The 23,240-nt window shown below is 42.6% G+C and overlaps 4 protein-coding genes across 8 annotated transcripts; 3 read left to right on the top strand and 1 right to left on the bottom strand.

Annotated features, from left to right (window-relative positions):
• The first annotated feature begins 26 nt into the window (after positions 1-26).
• Positions 27-6,900, top strand: rnf122 (ring finger protein 122). 3 transcript variants are annotated; one of them, XM_088376795.1, is made up of 6 exons: positions 27-649; positions 3,375-3,531; positions 4,804-4,849; positions 4,925-4,966; positions 5,037-5,119; positions 5,646-6,900. In XM_088376795.1, the coding sequence occupies exons 1-6, from the start codon at positions 625-627 to the stop codon at positions 5,755-5,757; spliced, it is 465 nt and encodes a 154-aa protein (XP_088232921.1). In that variant the 5' UTR covers positions 27-624; the 3' UTR covers positions 5,758-6,900. The 3 variants fall into 3 exon arrangements, with proteins under 3 accessions (XP_088232921.1, XP_088232920.1, XP_088232919.1); XM_088376794.1 differs by lacking the exon at positions 27-649 and adding an exon at positions 3,033-3,272 and having other exon boundaries at positions 5,040-5,119; XM_088376793.1 differs by lacking the exon at positions 27-649 and adding an exon at positions 3,039-3,272.
• A 100-nt stretch (positions 6,901-7,000) lies between these two features.
• On the top strand, positions 7,001-12,885 carry LOC148397724 (chondroitin sulfate N-acetylgalactosaminyltransferase 1-like). Of its 3 annotated transcripts, none has more exons than XM_088375091.1 (11): positions 7,001-7,847; positions 8,774-8,845; positions 9,025-9,332; positions 9,811-9,911; positions 10,086-10,264; positions 10,336-10,552; positions 10,643-10,744; positions 10,860-11,041; positions 11,115-11,209; positions 11,637-11,718; positions 12,134-12,885. In XM_088375091.1, the coding sequence occupies exons 2-11, from the start codon at positions 8,827-8,829 to the stop codon at positions 12,406-12,408; spliced, it is 1,560 nt and encodes a 519-aa protein (XP_088231217.1). In that variant the 5' UTR covers positions 7,001-7,847; positions 8,774-8,826; the 3' UTR covers positions 12,409-12,885. The 3 variants fall into 3 exon arrangements, with proteins under 3 accessions (XP_088231217.1, XP_088231215.1, XP_088231216.1); XM_088375089.1 differs by having other exon boundaries at positions 8,968-9,332; XM_088375090.1 differs by having other exon boundaries at positions 8,963-9,332.
• An 818-nt stretch (positions 12,886-13,703) lies between these two features.
• LOC148397723 (phospholipid phosphatase 1-like) lies at positions 13,704-18,532 on the top strand. Its single transcript, XM_088375095.1, has 7 exons — positions 13,704-14,210; positions 14,924-15,075; positions 15,148-15,428; positions 15,544-15,601; positions 15,845-16,021; positions 16,156-16,330; positions 16,480-18,532. The coding sequence occupies exons 1-6, from the start codon at positions 14,153-14,155 to the stop codon at positions 16,279-16,281; spliced, it is 852 nt and encodes a 283-aa protein (XP_088231221.1). The 5' UTR covers positions 13,704-14,152; the 3' UTR covers positions 16,282-16,330; positions 16,480-18,532.
• A 760-nt stretch (positions 18,533-19,292) lies between these two features.
• Positions 19,293-23,224, bottom strand: LOC148397722 (ATP synthase F(1) complex subunit alpha, mitochondrial-like). Its single transcript, XM_088375088.1, has 11 exons — positions 23,060-23,224; positions 22,511-22,586; positions 21,949-22,118; positions 21,518-21,691; positions 21,265-21,431; positions 20,817-21,117; positions 20,518-20,742; positions 20,339-20,446; positions 20,009-20,153; positions 19,772-19,922; positions 19,293-19,693 (listed from the first exon to the last, which is right to left on the bottom strand). Exons 1-11 carry the CDS (start codon positions 23,117-23,119, stop codon positions 19,615-19,617), a joined length of 1,656 nt encoding a protein of 551 aa, XP_088231214.1. The 5' UTR covers positions 23,120-23,224; the 3' UTR covers positions 19,293-19,614.
• Positions 23,225-23,240: the final 16 nt, after the last annotated feature.

The raw sequence follows: 23,240 nt of genomic DNA, 5'->3' as shown, positions 1-23,240 counted from the left end.
ATTGTATATTATATATCTAAAATTGTTTCTTTTTTAAATCTAATTTAGAGGTAATATTTTTGAAAATGGGGCGGAGGGTGCACATCTGATTCTTAACCCCTTGAGAAGCGATGATACACGATATAAGTTGATTGGAGTATTTGTCCAATTTCGAGCCAGTAAAAGAGGAAGTCGACCTCGGATGTCGGGAAACACTTCGTGAGTGCAGACGACGTGCACGCACAATGGTCCCCATGCACGTCACTGTCCCCGCGGGGGAGAGAGGGGGAGGCAGAGGGCGGGAGCTGAAAAAAAAAATCGAGACAGTGTTCCAGTCTCCCCCACAGATGCTGATGGTCTCTCCGTCCGTATGAGGAATTAGCGTGACGACGAATAGACCTTGGACGACTAACTTGACGCCCCCCACCCTCCTCGCGCTTTGCGGAGTGGTCAAGCGTGGACGAAGCAGAGGACGATACAGCTTGGATCGTGCACGCTTGTCTTCATCTGCTCTTGACTTTGTTGGATGACCTCGTCTTAACTGCCGGGCACTTTGTTGAGGTCTGTCATCCGCTTGTTTGAAACAGCAGTTGGACGTTCCAAGAAAGAGACCCCTCACCCACCCCCCCGACCACCGATGCATTGATGCACCCCTCCCAGTGGTGCAACGGTAAGCATCAAATGTAGTGCAGCTTCAAAACAAAAAAAGAGCTAAAAAGCCATGCAGACAATCTGTTCATTGTTTTCTTAATTGTGCTCTTGCCGTGAAATGATGATAAGATGATGCTGAATAACAACCACATGAATCAGCTTGCTTCATTTTGGGCGCAGCAGTCTTGCTGCTGTTTGGACACGAACAATTCGTCCCTTTGTGTTGCTCAAGTCCCCTCCTGTTTTTAAAGTGGCAAAAGAATGACATCCTGCCGGGGGGGGGGGGGGGGGGTCTTATTGATCCATGATCACTTGTGGTTTTATAAAACAAGAAATGTGGCACACTTATATACCAGGATAACTGCCTCGCATTTTTTTAGGTTCTATGAACCAAGCTGCTTGCGTCTTCCAAAAAAAAAAAACAGCCATGCTAAGTTTAGGTGTTAATATGTGTGAATGGCTGTTTGTCTATTTGTGCCATGTTATAGGATGCAACCTACCTCTCACCCCAAAGTCTGCTGACAAGGGCTACTGCTCACCTTGAGCACCAACTGGATGGATTCATTAAGCTCACAAAGAAAATCACCACTCTGTATTAAGTATGAAAAGTATTGACAAGCCAATGACCGCAAACAGCAACGTGAGGATTATTAGGATCAGAAGACACGTTTATTCGTGTACATTCCCTTCATAGTGGCAACATGGCTCCGTATAAAATATCACATGTTGTGTCAACAAAATCTTATGTCACTATGCTTTGGGTTCAACCTACTTTGTTGTAGCAAGCAAAGCAGCCTTTGACAATCCTCCTCCTCCTCCCCAAGCGAACTGTTGAATATTTGATGCTGTCTTTGGTGCTCACCCCAGCAGTTTTGTGTGTAAAATAGGACAAAACCCCGCCAGGAGCTGTTTGAGGAGATCCGTAATCACACGGGGGCTTTCCCACCGTAATATGTCTAGCATGCAAAAATGACTATTGGATCATTCTTTTTGCTAATGTTATCCCTATAGCAACGCCCCTAGTGTTGTCCATATATAGGTCAGTAAAACCACCAGGGCAAAAAAAGCTTTTTCAGGATTGGGTTCTTCACCTTTACTTTGCCCATTTAGTGAATTGAATTGAGGCTACATTCAAATCTTGCTAGTTTTAAAACGGCAAACTCCTACAGTTGGACGGATGTCGACTTAGGCCGAAAAGAGTTGTCCTGTTACATTACTCTTAATTCCTAGTCATTTCCACATCAACCATGAAAATGACCCATTTAACATTCATAGCTCCCCGTGCACGCAAACGTGGATGAAGAACATGCGTGCACTGACGCGTGTAGACAGCAGCAATAAGGTTAGAACGAGCAGTACGCTTGACCCAGATTTACGGAGTGCGTTTGTAGTCGGCTCGCAGGTGTCATCAGCTCGTCTGTTAATTTATTTGCATGTGTGCACGCCGTTGCCAAGGGTGATCGCATCCTCGCGTCGGGTAATGAAGTTGTTTCTTGTGGCGGAAGTCGGCAGCAGGACGCTGACGAGTGCTGATTAATAGCTCGTTCAGACAGAATGGAGTGCAGAGGCGTCGCTATCGATCCCCTCTGGGCTTCATTTTTGGCGGAGAGGAGGGAGTCAAATGCCACATGGAATGTTATTTTGGTTGGGGGGGGGGGGGATGAGACCATGATCAATATGAAAACAGAGTACAAAGAAAACAATACCTCAGGAATGAAAATGTTGCTGTCCATTCATCTATCCTCTCTCCTTTTCATCATTGTTCATTCTGCTTTTGGCATTTATCTTCATCCCATCTATCCGGTTCATGCATCCATCATTCACGTCTCCTTCTTATCTTTGTGTCTCAAAAGGTGTGCCCCAGGGTAGGCTTTTGGGCCCACTATTGTTTATTATTTCAATGATCTCTGTGAGAACTACCATCCATCCATCCATCCATCCATCCATCCATCCATCCATCCATCCATCCATCCACCTTCCTTCGTCTTACCTTTCTTGCTCGAAATGCGTAAATCAGGTTTTCCTTCAAAGTCCGCTACTGTTCTCCACATTCTGCCTGTCTGTAATTTCTCCATTCCTCCACGTCTGTCCATCATTCACACTATTTCTTTCAGTATTCTAACCCTTGTGTACACTCATGCATTCATGTATTCATCCATCTAATCATTGGCCCATGCATGTCTCTCAACTGTATGGACAAAGCCCAGCTGTGACATTTTGACAGTCTTTGCAATCGGCAGGCGTGCTTCTGTCTTTTGTGCCTCTGTCAGGAAATCAGCAATTATTGTGAACAGGTTTAGATGTTCAAACATATTACTTTTGTAACACAAGGCCAGCTACGAATGCCTTCCCCTCCTCCCGCAGTTCTCTTCCTGTAACCTTGGCGATACGGCGACATTCTCTTTTGTTGCTTGAGCAAAGAGCACACAGGAATTGAGCATCAAAGTAAGGCGTGATGAGACAAAGGAGGGCACTTGCAATGGAAACACCATCTGTTTGTGGCGGAGTTCAAGACTTGAAAACAATGATTTGTTCAGTCTGAAGGGCTGTTGTGTGGGACAAGGCGTACACAGAGATGATTACCGATGTCAATTTGTGCATTCAACAAAACTCAATGCAGCTCTGCTTACCTTTAAGCTTTGGTATGATAACAGTGGTGTGGCTCTGTATCTTCACCCAATTAGGTGTCATTATTATGTCGATATGATTTGAACTCTGTTAGGGGTGTCTCTGTCCTCACATAGGCTGCTTCTGTGGTCTGGTTCTGGATTATTCCAACAAATCGTGCGCCATGCCACCCATCACCTTCCAGGACCTGCCGCTCAACATCTACATGGTCATCTTCGGCACGGGCATCTTCGTCTTCATCCTCAGCCTCATCTTCTGCTGTTACTTCATCAGGTGAGGACACCCTGTTGAACGTTTTACAGTTTTGTTAACTCTTTGAAGAAGGAAAGATCGGGACGGGGGGGAACAGGAAGTGAGGCAACAGGAAGCCTCCTGCAGAACTATCACCCTGTGCGATGTTGACATAACTGAGGGGAAAATGCAGAAAATAAATAAAGCGGAGGTAGTTCATACATACACACACACACACACACGCACACACACACACACACACACACACACACAGAACATTTCCTTAAGGCTACTGGGTATCCGAATATGGTAAAGGATACATAATCCATTTAATTCACACAATGCACAAATGGACGGTCACGTCAGGGTCAGGGAAAACATCACAAATACAGATGGATGGATGGATGGATGGATGGATGGATGGATGGATGGATGGATGGATGGATGGATGGATGGATGGATGGATGGATGGATGGATGGATGGATGGATCGATGGATAAAAATAAAATCATGTCCTTCACCATCAGCTACACTTGTCACAAGTAAAGCTATTAAAAGCCATAGCGACCCCTCAATTGTTTCTCAAGTAGCTCCCTCATAAAAACCTTGTTTGATCACTTCGTCGTGAGTCATCAGTGGTGAGTCACTTCCTGTGCGTATATTAACATGCTGCTGGTGGAGCAGGCAAGGAGTGCGAGCGAAAGCTTCATTTACAGAGCGACTGATTCATGTGATGAATGCCAGTCTTTGTCGGTCGGGTAGGGGGTAGCTTTCCCGTTATCCCTCCTTCCCAATCTCATGCGTGCTACGTGGTGGGAAAGCCAGGACCAAAAAATACAAGTCTTAACACACACACACACACACACACACGTGTTTTTATCCAATAAGAACTGGTAATGAGGACATTTCCAATTTGAATTCTCGCACACAATAGCTGTAGAAATGTCCATCATGCCCCCTTCCACGCTTAACCCACTTCTCATGGGCCTCTCGACATGGGAACCCCACATGCATATGAAAGCTGCATCCTCACATTGTTACGCATGGAGGTTCGCTAAAAAAAGCAATCAGCCAAAACAATAAGCCCAATGACAAAAACAGCCAATAATTGTTATTTCCCTTCTTGAAACGGTCACTCGACAAGACGGCATTTGGTCTCACAATCTTGTGTGTACTGTCTGTGTGTGTCAATAATATAAAAATAGCTGCTTAATCAGACACAGCCTGCGCACTGATAAGCATCTCTCCATTGTTTCTTTTTTTTGTGGGGTGGCGTTTGGATTCCATGGATTCAATTCATCTTTTCTCCAATAGCAAACTTCGACATCAGGCCCAGAGTGAGCGCTTTGGATACAGAGAGGTAGACTCAACAGTTTGTCTTTTCCATTGACTGTCATGGAAGTATGTTTAATGAATGTCTCGTGTGAATCTACAGGTTGTTTTGAAAGGAGATCCAAAGAAGTTGAACGTGCACGGGGTAAGAATGAAATGGCCGTAGATGTAAATGGGTCGGAGCGTGCTGAGGGTGCTGTCTGTCATTCAAACAGCAGACGTGTGCGGTGTGTCTGGAGGACTTTAAAGTGAAAGACGAGCTGGGAGTGTTGCCATGCCAACATGCTTTCCATCGAAAGTGAGTACACAAGTACAGACTGTGTGTGTGTGTGTGTGGTTTTTTTTTGTGGTTGTTATGTCACACCCGTCTTTGTTATAAGCAGGAAATCACCCATGAAACAAATTTTCATTTACCTCCATTGTTATGCAAATCTATTTTTAGAAAAAGCTCATCAAAGAAGCTCAGTTGTGCTGCTTTAGGATTTCGGTAACTTCCGCCGCTAACGGCTAAAAACAGTCTCGCCGTCCACTCCCATTGTGTCTTTTGTCGGGGGAAGTTTCCACAAGTAATGATGACATCATTTTGAGCTTCTCTGTAAGATGCACTATAGTTTGTGTATTTTTGTCCATTCACAACAGTAATTGATATGCCAAAAATTGTCTTGTATTTGACTCTGGAAGAAATGAAATAATCAAGTATAAATTTTCCATCAACTTGGTTGCTTTTGTATAAATGAATCAATGAATCCTTTGTTGGCTTCCCCGAGAACCACTTCTTGGATGAACTGACGGGTTTTAAGGCTCACCAGTTGTTTTACACACAGGTGTCTTGTCAAGTGGTTGGAGGTACGCTGCGTCTGCCCCATGTGCAACAAGCCCATCGCCGGCCCCCCTGAGCACCACAGCATCGGCACCCTTCTGGACGAACTCGTATAACCCAACAAGTCGCTTCACGCTTCGGCCGGAGCGGTGTCGGTGAAGTTACCGCCACATGACATGACGGGAGGCTCAACCTTCGACGGCTGCGGTAACAACACGACAACACTTGGGGTGAGCTGAGCACCCAGAAAAGAAATAACATGTCCCTCTTGGTGTGGGATGCTGTTGCCTGGCAACCGCCCCCGAGACTGGAACATGTCGGCTCGGCGCCTTCTGGTGTGGGGATTATGCGCGGCCACCTACGCGTCCCTCCAACTGCGCTTCTTTCAATCTTGTCCACTCACACATCATCTCATTTTCCCCTCACGGGAGGTCAACAGCAATTTTTGTGTTTTGTTGACCTAATCGATGACTTTCAAGACACTTGCACAAGAGCATTATTATGTCGACATGTTGTGAAGAAGACTACCTTTGAAGAGAACAAAGCACTGGAGCAAGGACATACTAGGAATCAAAAATGAAAAAATACAGTGTTTTGTTTTAATGATAACTTGAACTACAATGTTACACAGAGGAGGTATAACAAATTTGTCCTACATGCACAACAACTTTTTTTTTTTTTTTTTTTTTTATTAATTCAATCTTTGTAGGGAATAAACATAAAGTCTTCGTTAGATGGAATCTTCACGTGTCCAAAACCATTAGATTTTTAGGAAATCAAATTAAAATATGTATCATTATTATTATTATTTAGTTATTGTATTGTTTACATTTTCAATCTATTTCTAGCAATTGAGATTGCTCAATATTATGGAAAAAAAACACCACCCCCAGCAGGTATATATATATATATATATATATATATATATATATAAAAGAAATTTGGTATTTACACATTTTATCCCACTACATTATGATATTGACTACAATTTTCTTTATTAAAGTTAGTTATTAAAAGGATACTCATTAAAATGTACTATTTCAATTTGAATATTTGAAATAATTATGATAATAAAGTAGAATTAAAAAATCAATAATAGCTTTAATTTACCATAAAATATGTAAAGACAAAATACATTATATTTAAAACAATAATAAAAATAGAATATATATTATAAAATATAAAACATGATCATATTGTTTTTTCTTACATTTAAATGGACCCTCAGTGCTTTTGTTGTCCCTGACATCATCACCATCTATAGAGATCTCATATATATATATATATATATATATATATATATATATATATATATATATATATATATATATATATATATATATATATATATATATATATATATATAAATGGAGCATTTTTGCTCAATTTAGCAATGTTATATTGGACCTCGGTAGATTGTGCGGGTGTACCTAATGAAGTGTCCCGGGACTACAACAGCTGTGTGGTTCTATCTCGAAGACAAATGCACTTTACATAAGACAGATCACCCCAGAGGCACCCTCTCAAGTGATTACTGGTGCTTCTGTATTTTACATTCCACAGTTTTTTCCTTCAGCAAAACACTGCCTAAGCTGAGCACAAATGTCACAAAGCACGAATGAATTCATCTAAACAAGGTGTGTCACTGTGCAATTCATGTGCAAATAGAATTGTCCACTTTTTGTAAAGTAACTGTTGTAAATGACTGGAAGCAACATTAAATCTACGTGTCTGTCTCCAACAGTTTCATTTTGTCTGGACAGGAGTGCAAGTTGCGCCACCGTCAGATGAAAAAAATGATCTTGTACTCAGGAATCTCAGTTTAGAACTGTACTATACTGCCGCCTAGTGGCCAAGGTAGGCACATCAGAAGGAGCAGTACAATTTATGTGATTGTAGCATTTAAATCATGAGACCAAACAATTGAATATCTACATCCGCTTCAGTTAATCTATGTTTTCATACATTTTAGACTGCTATTTATGTTGTTTGAGGGTGAGGCTGGAACGGAAGAACATTTTGGTGGGAGGTCCTGCTGGGGGTGGTGGTGGTAGGTGGTGACTAAATGAGAGAGGAGGAGGATGCAAGCTAACTTTGCTCCTTCAGGGTAACTTCAAACCTTCCCACCTTTATTTCTACAACCAAAAATTCTCACAACACATGCTTTGGAGGAGGAGGAGGAATTGGATGCTAGGTGATTACTTGAGTGAGTACAAGTATTTTTTTTACAACTCATGAGCTTAAGAATGTGAAAAAGTGAATGTGTGCTGTCATGTTTGTCTGAGAGACACTATAATTTACTGCTTGTTAAGATTCCAGAAAGAGACTATGTTTTCTAGTGTTAATTCTCAAATCTTTTCCAAGGGTAAAAGTGCATTAGAAGAACACATGCATGCATGCATCTGTACTCACAACACACTTCTCTCGTAGACACACACACACACATACACACACGGACTGGGAGTGGACGTGGAAACATAGGCAGCTCTTTCATGGGATTGGCCTCTACCTGTGCAATAAAGACGCAACTGTGCTGCAAATAAACCAATGATGGGAATACGCACACAGACACACACACACACACATGCACACAAATACACAGAGACAAGCTTGTTTCTGAGATTCAGAGGGCAGGTTTGCACTTTCAACAAGTGAGAGCATGATTTCTAGTGCTTTTTACTGTCATTCTACACAGTAGTATTGCATTAAAAGATGGTAGACGAGCAGCCATTGTGTCTGTGTGTATTTAAATAAATACATAAATAAATAAAATTGTGCCTGTTAATATATGTTAGCGGAACGAAGTGTAAAAACAACTAATTAATTTACAAAAAAGTTGCAAGGCTTCAAAAGACTGAGTTTTGCGAATGTGAAAATTATTTTAAAGAATATTTAAAAATAATCTAGATTTAATGTTGTTCCAACTTAAATGATGGTATTAGCCCAAAAGTTCTACACAGACAACAAAAAATTACAGAATAAATACCGTGCAACTATTTTTTTACTCAAAACAAGATGAAGATAAATTTTAAAAAAAACCTCAAGTTGTACACTTAATAAAATACAAACACTCTCCCTCAAATTGACTGTTCATTTGCAAAGTTTTGAAATGATATTTTCCTGTGATTCTAGGAGCTTCATTCATCTGTGCTGGATTCTGCTAAAAAAAGTCACACTTTGCGAAGATGCTGCTCTATGAAAAAGGTCCAAATCAACCAAGTTATATCCAAACAATGATTCCAGGAGTTATAGTATGGATCAATTCTTAGTTCGTTTTTGCATATTCACATGACTTTGGTGTGGTCATCTTTCAAACTGAAGGACAGCCATGTTTAAACGATGGCTGCTGGCCCTGCTGGCCCGGGTGGGCTTGGTGGCAGCAGGCCTCTGCTGCTGTGCGGCTCTGTTCTACCTGCTGGTCTGCAGACCTTCATCCAGAGACCCCCGGCGAGACCCCTTGTGGTCGTCGGGGACCACCAGCAAGGAAGGCTACATGGCGCTGCTCCAGGAGAGGGAAGACTCCCACAGGCATTACATTGACAGCCTGGGCAAGCAGATAGCGCAGCTCAAGGAGGCTCTCCAGGAGCGGACTCTCCAGCTCCAGGAGTCACTGGACAAAGCCAAAATTAAAGGCATTCTGCCTCAGGGCCTGGAGAGTCTGCACAAAACCCCCACGCAGTCCGACCTGAAGGTAGGAATGTTGGGATGGAGCCGTATGTTAGAGATGGCAAAGCTATGACCCGGGGGCCTTATGTGGTTCCAAGGTTCATTTTGAACTCGAATTGTTTATATTCCAAATCATCTTTGCTCATTGACATGGAAATAGCATTAATTCATCGTAGGTGTCCCACCCCCATTAATTTGTATTTTAATGAGGAGAAATAGCACTCCATAATATTGCGCTTAAAAGGAATCTACAGTAGAGTCCAAAGACTTAACAGTTTTTGTTACACTGCATAAAAATGAATGGCAATTCTGTTGCTCTTTCTGGTGTGCTTGCCTTGGCCACCAGGGAGCAGTCTCAGACAGATGTATACATTGAGAAGTCACAGCTCATCAATAACAGTAGTCATGCTCCTCTGAGGATAAAGAATATATGATTGTGAATACTGTTATATTGTTTTTGTGTTCAGTCCATTCCCTCCATTGTCCCAAATGTGTCCTTCCAGGAGTTCTTCCGCTCACAGCTGAACCATGCCGAGGTCAACACGGGCGTGACGCTACTCAATGAATACGTCTTAATCCCATTTAATACTTTTACACTGCGGAGGTAAAGTAGGAACACCTAATTAACCTGGCATGCATATTGCATTGTTTTTAGTTTTAGAATGTAGCCCCACTTGTGTAAAAAATATATTCAAGAAGATGATGAATCATCCATTTTCATCAAAATGGTAATACGGATTACCATATTAGTGTATGGTAAGTGGGCATGTCCCCTCAGGGTGTACCAGTTGGAGACGGGTCTGACCAGGCACCCCATGGAGAGGCCTGTGAGGAAGGACTGCAGAGATGAGCTGATAGGCAGTGTGGAGACAGCACTGCATGTCCTCAATGGACCTCAGCAACACGTGGACACCAGCAGGAGGAAACGCACTTTCTCCCCGTCAGACTTCATCGAGGGTGATCATCTATAGCGTCCTAAATGATCAAATTCCTTTGTTCGGTGCATAAGTGTTTTGTTGTACTCACAGGGCTGACCCGCACCGAACGGGACCGAGGTACTGTGTACGAGTTGATGTTCAAAGGCGACGGGGCGCGGGACTACGCCAAGACGGTTCTCTTCAGGCCTTTCGGGCCTTTGGTTAAAGTGAAGAGCGAGCAAGTGGACACACGCAGCATGCTCATCAACATCATTGTACCGCTTTCCAAGAGGGCGGAAACATTCCGCCATTTTGTTCACAACTTCAGGTAAATTGCGGGAAAAATTCACATCAAATGTCATTGTTGATGGTGATTATGTTCTTGTGTGTGTACTTGTGATTTTTTGTTGTTGTGCAGAGAGGTGTGCATCCAGCAGGATGGTAGGGTCCATCTCACAGTGGTCTACTTTGGCCATGAGCAGATTGACCAGGTGAAAGCCATCCTGGATCAGACAACCAGGTAGCTTACGTGACATAGACTTCACCTTTTTTAGAATAATTGGATGTTTGCTTACATTTGGGCAATAGGTCTTAACACACAGTTCCCAGTTCTGATGCAAAGCTTCCTTCTCCAGGGAGACCCGCTTCAGAAGCTTCACGCTGATCCAGCTCAAAGAGGAGTTCTCACGTGGGCGGGGCTTAGAAGTGGGTGCCAGAGCCTGGAGGCGAAGTCAAAACGTCCTGATGTTTTTCTGTGACGTAGACATCCACTTCACAGCGGACTTCTTGACTTCCTGTCGCCTCAATGCAGAGCCTGGTGGGTGCTCTTTGCACATTTGACAAAAAAAAAAAACTTTAGTCTTTAATAAGTATTCTTTGTTTCTGAGCAGGCAAAAAGGTGTACTACCCAGTCCTCTTCAGCCAGTACAATCCATCTATCATCTACAGTAATTACACTCATGTACCATCTATCCAGGAACAACTGGTGAGTAAAAGACAATGGATGAGAAAGGAACCATGCTCCGCTCCATTTTTGGAGGTTATGATCCAATAACTGAAAACCACGATGTACAAAGTAGAAATACACTTTTTAAACAGTCTCTGGGCATGTTTCATAGCATTTATGGCACTTATTAATATTAATATTAATATTATTATAAGTCTCTAAAGACAATGAGAAGTTGATTAAGACATTCAATAATGCTTTTCTAATATCTACAATAAAAAGGAGCTGATCTTGAAACCCTTTTTTTTTAATTTACCCAGTTTTAAACACTGCCATCTAGTAGACAAAAGTAGAATTGCATATATATGTATCCACAAAATAGCGTGACTAAAAACCTGGAACCTGTGAAGGGCGGTTTATCTATTTATTTATTCTATTTTATTTTCACTCCTGTTTTTTGTCTCAGGTGATAAGTCGCGACACAGGTTTCTGGAGAGATTTTGGCTTTGGGATGACATGCCAGTACAGGTCGGACTTCCTCAACATAGGTAATGACTCATCAACATGATGAAGAAATGCTACATTACCGTATTAATGTATTTACATGAAATGGAAACAAGAGTGAATATTTATTGACAGTATATTGATATAAAAGAAAATGACTGTATTCCTCATTTATAAGATCAAGTCATTTATTAGGGTGGAAGACCTTAGGAAAAAAAAAATTAGAACAATAATAAATATCATTCCTACTCAATGTCCTTGTTTCCCTCCCTGATGTCATAATTGATTTCATAAAGTATTGCAGGTGACAGTTAAACCACATTATGAAACGACTGCAGGAAATGTGTGCAAACAATAAAGGAGAAATAAAACAAAGTAACACGGACAGGGAAGTCAATTCATGCCTGTGGTGCTTGGGGACTTTCCTGTTCACCGTTTAAACGCTCACATCCTTTGCAGGTGGTTTTGACCGCAGCATTAAAGGTTGGGGGCTGGAGGACGTGCACCTCTACAGGAAGTACCTGCACAGCAAACTGATGGTGGTGCGAGCCCCGTCACGTAGTCTCTTCCACTTGTGGCACGAGAAGATGTGCAGCGATGAGCTGCCGCCGGACAAGTACCAGATGTGCATGCGGACCAAGGCCATGAGCGAGGCCTCGCACGGCCAACTGGGAGAGCTGCTCTTCAAAGCTGACATCCAAGCGCACCTCGAAAGGAATGGAAGACGCTCATGAAGGGCTGCACATTGAACTCTTAATTTTGTACTCGGATTAACGGAGATGTGTGTTATATAGTAATGCTTTGCGAGCCAAATTGAATTTGATTCTCCAATCATCTTTCACCATTAAAATGAATGGAAGCCTACCCCTGAAAAACAACACAAAATTCTGTAGTGTTTTTAAATGAGATAATAGCATTACTTTACAGGTATATTTTAGTTTATAAAATCAAAACACAAAAACGCAAATAAAACATGTTCAGGATGAAAACAAATAAAAAAACAGAAGACTGCAGGAAGTGATTAAGGTATGAATCAGGGTTTCTGCAACAGTGAATAGGGTGGAGGAGAGCAATGTTTTTCCCAAGAAAGAAAGCTATTTTCAACAGATTCCTTGAAGCCAGGAGGGGTTACTATTGGAGATTACAATGTGGCAGTGGAGGGGTTGAGTTTGCTTTGCTTGCATCCAAGATTTAATTTCACAGAGAAGGTTTGACATGGTAGAGTAGGTGGAGGAGGATACGGGACGTAATCAGTGTAGCAGTGGAACTTGAGAGCTTCACACCATGATTTGGTCAACTGGGACACGGTAGCGGAAGAAGTCACAGGGACCAAGTATTGAGCCCTGGGGCACACATTGGGACTGGGAGGTGGGTAAGGAATATCTGGAGCAGTTGTTGATGAAGACTGTAGCCAGATGAGGGCGGTGTCGGTGATGTTGAAAATATATTGTAGGCTGTGAGGAAGATGAGATGGTTGATATTGTCAGACAGCTAGAATATGTAGGAGGATGACCATCACTACTGCTATGAACAAACCAGGGAGGTGGCTCAACTTGGGACAACCAAGTACATCTTTGTTTTGCGCCGTGTTCAAAACAAACAGGGAAAATGAAATAGTGAAAAATATTTTAATGATGCATCTCCTCATAGTTCTCATTCAAACTGCTGTAGAAAATCTGTCATAAACTAAGGGCCTCTTATGCTTTTAACTGACACTGGGACACAACGGAAAACACGATGGGAAACACGAGTGGAATGCCCTCGAGGTGAAATCTAATCAAACAAAGTGCAACGGTAGCATTTTTTCTAATAACACTGTGGCTCCTCTAAACCTCATTACAATAGCTCAGAATGAATGACAGGCAACCTCCTTGCCTCCTTGCGGGGCCTCGTGTTCGCCATCGTCCGAGGGCAGGACTGGCAGCCGATTGGCTACTCTGACTTTCCATTTCCGTATATTGTGTCGGCTTCAGTGTACATCAAAAAACGGAAAGCTCAGAACAATATTTTCTTCTTTTATTTGTTCAACGTAACAAATTAGATTTGGGCACGGAACAGGAATTGATAACTGGAGTAATATATGTCACGTAATACATCTAGAATATCCAATATATGCCTTTTTTTTTACTTTTAACGTCACGTGTCTGGAGTGACTGTCGCGAGTTTTTGGTTTCCCAGCAGAACGCGAAGGCGTCATTAATCACAACGTTAGTAACGTGCTGGTTTCTGTGGCACACCGGTAAACGCTCCCTAAAGGCGACCAGGGAAAGATGCTCCGGGACAACTTTAAATGGCGTGAAGCTGTCCACGCGTCGGCGAGTTAACTGCATTACTTTGGTTTTTGTGTTTATTGAAAGCGCCCTGTTTTCGTTCGGATTCCACCATGAAGGTGGTGGTGTGTTCTATCGAATAAGACTACAGGACTTTAGTTTTATTCTTGATTTTTTTCCCCCCTTTTAATAACAAAAAGAAGGCAACATGTTTGAAGTTTCTGGGATTCTATACATCTTGCTGGACATAACTTGTCTCATACTCGGTATGTGAATGTGATCACTTTTTAATTTAGCCTTAACTCTTTTTCTAGAAGTAGCAAAGAAAACTACAATTTCTCCTAGTATATTTTAATAAACTGATCGGCGTTAACAGCTTATATATAAATACACAGCTTGATGTGGGGAACTGCAGACAGGGAAGTGGAAATGTTCCGCCTTGTGTGTGCCTCTGTGAGTTTTCCAGGCCCAAGTTATATTTTTAGTCCACTACTGTATTTGCTTTGTAATCATAAGAAACCTGCAGCACCATCAGAATGGATGCACTAACTTTACTATGTGCTGTCTGTATCTACAACAGTCAGTTTTGTTCCATGTGACTAATTGCTGTTATTTCCCTCATTTGTATGTACTTGTGTATTTTGCTGTTAAATCACGTCATCCAATTTCTCATTCTGTTATCAGATGTTTTGTAATATCACCGCAGGGCCAAATTACCACCACACGACTCATTTAAAGCAGACTTTCTGTGTTGAAAGTGGCCCGCATTTGTACTAAACTCCTTTCCCTCACTTCTCTACATGAGATTAAAGTATCTCTGAATGAAAGCCAACACATTAGATATTAAGCATAATTTAACACAACAAATGACATAATTAAATTCACCCCACGTGCTTAGCAAAGTTGGAACAGCACACCAGTAAATTTTCCAGTAAATGTTCTATAATCCATGTTTGTGTCCCCTCTTGTCCTCCATCAGTGGGACTCCCATTCTTCATCCTCACTCCTCAGCATAGCCCGTTCAAACGAGGCTTCTTCTGTGATGACGAGTCCATCCGCTACCCCCTCAAAGAGGACACCATTTCCTACCAGCTCCTTGGGGGGGTCATGATCCCCTTCACGCTCATTGTTGTAAGCAGAGAAAAATCTGTAATTTTGGTGGCAGCATCCATTGTTCCCCTTGCGCTCATGTTTTCTTCCTAGATCATCTGTGGGGAGTGTCTTTCTATCTACCTGTCCCACACCAAGAGCAAGACGCTTGGCCACAAATACACAGCGAGTGTCTACAACGCCGTGGGCTGCTACTTATTCGGGGCGGCGGCCAACCAGTCGCTGACGGACATCGCCAAGTACTCCGTGGGGCGTCTGCGGCCGCACTTTCTTGCCGTGTGCAAGCCCAGGTGGGATCTCATCAATTGCAAAGCTGGTGGATACGTGGAGAACATCACCTGTACCGGGGACCAGTTCCTGGTGGAGGAAGCCAGGTATAAACATCACTACGCTCTCATGACTGCATACTGTATATGTCTTCTAAAGTCGTCTCCCAATTACAACGTGAGCATTTTCTCATTATGACATTTTTCTTGACTTCTTTTGTAGGCTGTCCTTCTATTCTGGTCATTCATCGTTCTCCATGTACTGTATGCTGTTTCTTGCCGTAAGTAAAATCTCTTGTATTTAAAACAAGTGAGATCCTTTTGGTCCACTATATGGGATGTAATAATACTTCAAACACTGATTTTGGAGTGATGAGTGTGCCAGATCAATTTCCACACAGTTTCATCGTTTGGGTTAGGGCCACAAATAATAGTGCCCTTCTTGTAAATGAAAGCACGCCTGTATTGACAATAACGTTGTATGTCTAATTTAAAGCAATGAAATGACTTTCTGCCATCGCCAGTTGTACATCCATGCCAGGCTGAAGACTAAGTGGGCGAGGCTTCTACGGCCCACCGTGCAGTTTTTTCTTCTCACCACCGCCGTCTACGTGGGTCTGTCCCGCGTGTCCGACTACAAGCACCACTGGACCGACGTACTTGCCGGCCTCCTGCAGGGCGGCGCTGTGGCCTCCTTCACGGTGAGTTCCACCCCTTTGTTGTTTGACTTTTGTAGTTAAGCACATTTCAGGACAGGAGTAGAATCAGTCCTTTAGTCTTCTGTTTGAGTTCAGAGTACTTAGTGTTTTGGGGTTGACAAGTTGTCTTCCTGCAGGTGTTCGGTGTGTCCAACTTCTTCCGGCAGCCCCTCGTGGCGGGCGTGTCCCAGGAGGAAGGAGGCCAGCACACCGGTTTACATGACAACCCAGCCAATTCCAACCACTATGGCAGCACTGACTGAACGACCCCACCTCCCCTCACAGAATGACCCCGGCAGGAGGAACGTTTGGGTAGGGAGGCAGCACATGCACTTTTATTCACTTGATGCTGCCTAGCAGGAGGGACGTTTTACAACAGCGTGCCATGGCGTGTCTCACGGAGGAATGAAATTCCATTTGCTGTGAATATAATGGGACTCTTGTGTGCTCGCTGCAAGCAGGCTTGTAAAGGAGACCTTGGCACCTTTATAAACCTCCACTGTCCATAAAGGAGGCGTACGCCATACATAAAAAGGGGTAAGTCCGGTTTTTGGGTGTAATTTAAGGACGAACCTAAAATGCACTGCAACTTTTACAGGAGTACCTAACCACATGTCCAACAGTTTGATGTTTCAATACTTGGGGCACAACTCTTGCAAAAGTCAATGGAAATTTTCACAACAGGTGTTTGGTCAGTGTATGGACCAATACTGTGATTATAGTGAACTTAAGATGGAGATGATAATAAAGCATCAACTCCATCCATCTAGCACGTACAACACATTACATCACATCGTGTGACAGACACAATTGTGTTCACTTGTTAAATTATTGTACACAAAGAACTCACCAAGGCTCATCAATAGTTGTATCTAGCATACTCGCCAAGATAATGTGACATCATAACAGTACATTGTACCAGCACTTATTTAACTCACCTTTTGGCCTTTATAGACAATGATAAATTAAGGCAAATTTCAATCAAGGATGGAGACTTCAGTTAATTGTAGCTGCATTGAGAAAGAAGCAAAAACAGCAAGTTGTGCAAAAAGTGCTGAAACGTTGAACAGGAGGATGTGTACTGTATTTCAATAGATCACCTGCAAAGTACAATTTAGGTTGATCTTGATATTTCATTTGAAAGCTGACTCGCTTTTACTGCATTTTATCCATAATTTAAATATATAAATAAGATGTCTGTGACATGCGTTCGTTAAAAGATGTGCGCCAAAGACCAAGAATGGTATATTTTATACAAAATAATTCTCAACTTGCTGAAAGGAAAAGCTCCGATTGCGTAGGGGGTGGGTGAGGAGGGGCTCAACTTTTGGATGTACTTTGTGTAGGCGGTACATGGAGACATCGGCAACCCCCCCAAAAAAAACAGCGCTCGCACTTCACCTGGTTGACGATAAAGTGCCGCTTATTAGGTGCGTGCATGTGTGTCTTTATTATCTTTTCGTTTTCTTCAAACTTGCATTCAAGTTGCGCAAATCAGGGGTGCGAAACCTTTCAGTTTCAAGTCGTCCGAGGACTACACTAAATTCAGGAAAATATGTTGCGATTTACGATAAAAGTATTTTGATAGTCATTTATTTGACACTTGTGGATTTTTTTTTTATCCCAGTTTCTCAAATGTTTTATTTTTAGTTTAAGAATTATAGGGCGGACCAGATTAAAACGCTTTTGATGGTCCATAACTGGCCTAGGAACCGCAGGTTCCCCACCCCTGATCTGAACAATGCTGTTGAAAATGTGAGAAATAAAAGAAGTCTTGTTTTTGTTAAAAAAAAAAGTCTACCTAAAACCGATTTTTTTATTATTATTATTACCTTTTTTGGGATGGTCTTCCAAATAAGCCCCAAAGGTATTTGACCTGTATATTGTTTGCATAGGTTCCCCACATAAGATTATCAAACTAATGTAAAGATAAAATCACTTAAATAGACTATTTTTGATAACGTGGAAGTCAGCCTAAAGATGTCTGGAACAAAATGCCATGATCCTAAGAAATTCACAGCAAAGTCCCATTGAGGAGGTCACATTTACAGGAACATTTACCGTCTATATGTACGTATCTTCCCGACTTGGACTGAAACTAGCTTATCTTTGAAACGTGCAAACATGCAACAATAGCTTCCGATCCAAACCACAGAAACTGCTTTGAAATCCTTTCTGCGTGACTGACTGTGAAACGGATATGGCAGTAAAAGACAAAATAAGCATAAAAAATGTATGCGGTAAAAGGCAGAGATGGAATATTGAAGTGAAACCTAATTATTTTTGCAGAACAGAGATGCAAGTTTTATGTGAATCAACAAATCCTAACCGACTGTTTTCTCTGTGAAATTTCACTTCCATTTCCGATACATGATTAGATTGATTCACAAATGCTGTCATGTAATCCTTCTGAGCGTGTAGTCTGGTGCAAATGTGTGACTTATACATGTCTGGTTGTTATTCAACTGGGTTGGCGCAGTGGAACTGCTAATTAAATTTAAGTGCCAAACAGTTGAGACAGTGACCAAGTGCTTTGCGAGACGATCGACTCATTGAGCGCGTGTGAAGCATCTTTGTGTGGTCATGTGCTTCTGCTTGGAGATCTCTCCTGATGTCACAATTGCACTATGAGCACAGCTCAAGTCACTATGCCGCATGACTCACCTCATGAGTGATAGTTCCCAGTGCACCACATAAGTGAAGCAATAACTTAAAAAAATGGAAAGTATTGCAATTTTAGTGGTTCAAGTTAGTGAAACTCATTGATTCGCTATTTTGATTTTATTGTTTTGCTTATCTTATAGCTCCAACTTCAAAATTAATCTAATTGAAATATAGTACATTTTCTCAATTAGTAAAATGAACTTTTCATGGCTATTATGATTCATCTCCAATAAAGGTAAGTTATTCTTAATTAAAACCATTGAGTGGTATGACACTGACTATATTTCCTTAAAGAGCTGCTTCCATTGAAATACAAATTATTGTAATTGTGTAGGTGTACTTAATGATGTGGCCAGTGTATATTATGTTTGTTCAAACAAATTCTTAATCATGATTAGTGAGCATATTCATACCATGACATTTGTACGTGCTGCCACCTGCTGGACATTATAATGCTACAATGGAGGTACCTAGTAATTTTTTTTGAATTTAAAATAATTTGTACACAAAGAAATTGTATTATACACGATTTAAAAAAAAAAAAGAATTTCAAGCTCATAGGAAATCTTTCACTCAACCTTTATGTGCTCGAGAGATGATATAAAACCACTTTCATTTGTTACACAATTTATTCTCATATTAAACATGACTCCAACCTGACATGGGTCCTTACATACTTTAAACAGCAAAAAGTCGCTACCCCCCCCCCTCCCGATTACTACTGTGAACAGCAGGACTCATCACTAATGCTGTGAAATGATCTACATGTATTCTAGATTTTGTTTGAGCCAATCAGAATACATTAACAACTCGAGAGGTTTGTAGACATTTATTGGGACAAATCTGTACATGGAGGTTTTGGCATTCAGCGTGTTCACATACGTACATAATGGTGGGAGGGGGGGGCACTGAATATCAAGTGCTAAACCTGCTTACTCAAAACTGGACAGGAAGTTCAGAACTAACTGCTTCAGTTTGGCATCAGATGCTTCCGAGATCATGCCGTCAGCCCTGAAACGTCAACATTAACATTTTAATGTTTTCAAAAGCAAATAAAAAGTTGCTCATTTGGGACAAACAAGATCTTACCTGATTGCAGCGAGCAGGTCTTGATGCTGACTGAGAATGTGCTGCAGGAACCCCTTCTCGAATTTTGTGATCTTGCTTGGCTCCATTTTGTCCAGATGGCCCCTGACGCCGGCGTAGATGACTGTCACCTGCTCCTCGATGGCCATGGGACCTTAAGGACGAAAGGAAGGAGAGACATTAGGGGCCCGGTTGAGCCAAAAAGAGGCAGCTAGGAGGAGTCGTTTGGCCAACACTCACAGTACTGTCCCTGCTTGAGCAACTCCGTGAGCCTGACGCCCCTGTTGAGGAGCTGCTGAGTGGCAGCGTCCAGATCGGACCCAAACTGGGCGAAAGCTGCCACCTCACGGTACTGAGCCAGCTCCAGCTTCATGGTACCGGCAACCTACAACAACGCAGGGATGCCCAAAACAAACACAAAACTATTATACATCTTGCTCAGGGCTTAATTTAATCCATAATTCCAAAAATTGTTTTCCTAAAAAAATACTAAATAACAAAACAACCCATCTTACTACTAAATGAGAGCCATCGTGTTATTCCAGAGAAGTTATTTTGGTGTTTACTAACCTGCTTCATAGCTTTGGTCTGGGCAGCAGAACCCACTCGGGACACAGACAGACCCACGTTAATGGCGGGCCTGATACCCTTGTAGAAGAGCTCAGTCTCCAAGAAGATCTACAGCAGAAGCAGGACAAAAAGTTTACTAAAGGCCCAACAAAAACTTAAGTGACATCAGAAAGACTTACCTGTCCATCTGTGATGGAGATGACATTGGTGGGGATGTAGGCGGACACGTCGCCGGCCTGGGTCTCGATGACTGGCAGAGCGGTGAGGGAGCCGCCGCCAAAGTTGTCATTCATCTTGGCGGCTCTCTCCAGCAGACGCGAATGCAGGTAGAAGACGTCGCCGGGGTAGGCCTCACGACCGGGGGGGCGACGCAGCAGCAGGGACATCTGACGGTAGGCTACGGCCTGAGAAAGACCCAAAATGTTGGAGAACTGCTGTTTGGAAGAACTCCAAACCTACAGACTCATCATCCCTTCACCTGTTTGGACAGATCGTCGTAGATGATGAGGGCATGCTTGCCGTTGTCGCGGAAGTACTCTCCCATGGAGCAGCCCGAATACGGGGCCAGGTACTGCAGGGGGGCCGCGTCTGAGGCGGTGGCCGACACCACGATGGTGTATTTCATGGCGTCGGCATCCGTCAGCCTCTTCACCAGCTGGGCCACGGTGGACCTCTTCTGGCCGATGGCCACGTAGATGCAGTAGAGCTTCTTCTTCTCATCGGTACCCTCGTTGAAGCGTTTCTGGTTGATGATGGTGTCGATGGCAATGGCCGTTTTGCTGTAGAGGTGAAGTAATCATATTTTGTTCTCAATGAAAAATACTCAAATGGAGCAAATCCATCCCTGATTGCTAATGTGATAAATTTTAAGGCTACTCAAATGGCCATCGCTGATTGCTAATGTGATGCATTTTAAGGCTACTCACCCAGTCTGCCTGTCACCAATGATGAGCTCACGCTGGCCTCTCCCGATGGGCACCAGGCTGTCCACAGCCTTGATGCCAGTCTGCATGGGCTCCCTCACAGAAATGCGGGGGATGATACCCGGAGCCTTCAGACCCACACGCCTACGTATCTTAGAACCCAGAGGACCCTGCAGAAAAGCAAATGTCCCACTTGAGACCGTCTTTTATGATGTTTTTATTACTACTAGAATAAGTAATACGTGGCTTTTTTGACCTTTCCATCAATAGCGTTTCCAAGAGCGTCCACCACACGGCCGAGCAGCTCCTCTCCGACGGGAACATCCACGATGGCACCGGTCCTCTTCACAATGTCGCCCTCCTTGATAAGCTTGTCGTTACCAAACACCACCACGCCAACGTTGTCAGGCTCCAAATTCAGAGACATTCCCTAGTGGGTAAGAACAGGGGATTCATTTTATTATTGATTATTTTTGATGGAAGCCTAACCTGTAAGACCACAATATGTATAACCTGATTGTTGTTGATTATACCACAGATGATCTTGTTACTCGTTTGTTAAACATATGGGGAGTGAACCATGAAAACAATTATTTAAAAACTATTGAATCACAATATTGTGGGGTCTTGAGATTTTTCTCTGGTAAAATAAATGCAAAGATATGCCTTCGCTCTTTACAAACATACTTTGAGTCCAGATGAGAACTCCACCATCTCTTCTGCCTGGACGTTCCTCAGCCCGTACACCCTGGCAATACCGTCACCGATGGACAGCACGCGACCGGTCTCCTCCAGGTCGGCAGAGGTGTCTGCTCCCATGATCTTCTCCTCCAGGATTGAGGACACCTCAGCCGTGCCTTTTTAAAACAAGAGAGACTCAAGGTAACCGTAGTTCAACATTACTGATGTTAATGCTAGTTCAAAACCAGTTAGGGATAGGTGATTGTTTCGCTTCATTATTGTTTACAGCTTCATTAACTATTTGATTTTTCAAAGTATGTTGCCAGTGACATATACTGCACATAAATGAGTTAAGACCACCATACAGATAGACTGCTCTAGCAATTCTAAACACCACTTTGGTGATGATTGTTTACGTGCATGTTTTGAATTTGGCCAACGAAAACAGTTATTTTCATATATGTAAAGAAAAAAACCATTGCAAGTTTTGTGTTACAAAAAAAATAAAAATAAAGGGATGAGGGGACAAAAAGGTAAATGTTTTGACTAGTTATTCAAATGTTCTTACCAGTCTTTTGCAGCCATGGTCTGTGTGTGTGGAGGTGGTTGACCCCAACGCAGGCGGCTGGGACAGCCTTGGACACCTGAGATTAAAATGAATTGTACGCATTTAATTGCAAATAACTATGATGCTACAAGCGTTCCTGTTATTTGTTGCAGAACGCGCATGCTAAATGAGGAAGGGGTAAGTCAGTGTCAGCCCTGTCGGCGGCTGTCAGGTTAGCTGACCTTCAAAGCGTGGTTGAATGGGTTGCTAACGAAAAGCTACGTTAGCTCGCGTGCTAACTCTACCACGGCGCACATCCATTGTCACAAGGGCAAAAATCAACAAAATCATACGAAACAATACAAGGAGCGACGGACAGAATTCAACTTTTAAATGCACACGGAAAATATTTTAGAAGATCTTTTTAAATGGAAGTCGAGCTTGCACGAGGCCTGCTGCGTTGGCATTTTATTCGACGTTACCCTTCACATATGCAAAGTTAATGCACACACTAAATTAAGCAGTCTGATAACATTTGAGCGATATGGATTATTGTAATGAAATACTTACTAATCCAGCCCTTCTCGGCAGGGTCCTGGCCAACGCTGCTGCAACTCGCACGGATAACATTTTGCTTGCTTGGTAATGACTTGTCCTCCACCACTAGCGGGTTCGACCTGGCTGAGGGAGAATGTAATGGCTGAATGACATCTTCTTCGACTTATCTGGCGACTTCGTCAGACCGATTTAG

Source organism: Syngnathus floridae, chromosome 5 (assembly GCF_059516105.1).
Source record: "Syngnathus floridae isolate MCC-2025c chromosome 5, RoL_Sflo_1.0, whole genome shotgun sequence".
NCBI lineage: Eukaryota > Metazoa > Chordata > Actinopteri > Syngnathiformes > Syngnathidae > Syngnathus > Syngnathus floridae.
This window is presented reverse-complemented; position numbering and strand designations above follow the sequence as displayed.

What these genes read in the sequence shown, in the direction of transcription:
- LOC148397724 (XM_088375089.1), top strand. An exon ending in AATACTTTTACACTGCGGAG is followed by an intron (nt 9,912 to 10,085) that starts GTAAAGTAGGAA and finishes ATGTCCCCTCAG; the next exon opens with GGTGTACCAGTTGGAGACGG. An exon ending in GTCGGACTTCCTCAACATAG is followed by an intron (nt 11,719 to 12,133) that starts GTAATGACTCAT and finishes CATCCTTTGCAG; the next exon opens with GTGGTTTTGACCGCAGCATT.
- rnf122 (XM_088376793.1), top strand. Translation starts at nt 3,206, where the DNA reads ATGATTACCGATGTCAATTTGTGCATTCAACAAAACTCAATGCAGCTC. An exon ending in TTCTGCTGTTACTTCATCAG is followed by an intron (nt 3,532 to 4,803) that starts GTGAGGACACCC and finishes TTTCTCCAATAG; the next exon opens with CAAACTTCGACATCAGGCCC. An exon ending in AGCGCTTTGGATACAGAGAG is followed by an intron (nt 4,850 to 4,924) that starts GTAGACTCAACA and finishes GTGAATCTACAG; the next exon opens with GTTGTTTTGAAAGGAGATCC.
- LOC148397723 (XM_088375095.1), top strand. Translation starts at nt 14,153, where the DNA reads ATGTTTGAAGTTTCTGGGATTCTATACATCTTGCTGGACATAACTTGT. An exon ending in CATAACTTGTCTCATACTCG is followed by an intron (nt 14,211 to 14,923) that starts GTATGTGAATGT and finishes GTCCTCCATCAG; the next exon opens with TGGGACTCCCATTCTTCATC. An exon ending in GCGCTGTGGCCTCCTTCACG is followed by an intron (nt 16,022 to 16,155) that starts GTGAGTTCCACC and finishes GTCTTCCTGCAG; the next exon opens with GTGTTCGGTGTGTCCAACTT.
- LOC148397722 (XM_088375088.1), bottom strand. Translation starts at nt 23,119, where the DNA reads ATGTTATCCGTGCGAGTTGCAGCAGCGTTGGCCAGGACCCTGCCGAGA. An exon ending in ACCATGGCTGCAAAAGACTG is followed by an intron (nt 22,119 to 22,510) that starts GTAAGAACATTT and finishes TGTTTTAAAAAG; the next exon opens with GCACGGCTGAGGTGTCCTCA. An exon ending in ATTGGTGACAGGCAGACTGG is followed by an intron (nt 21,118 to 21,264) that starts GTGAGTAGCCTT and finishes TCACCTCTACAG; the next exon opens with CAAAACGGCCATTGCCATCG.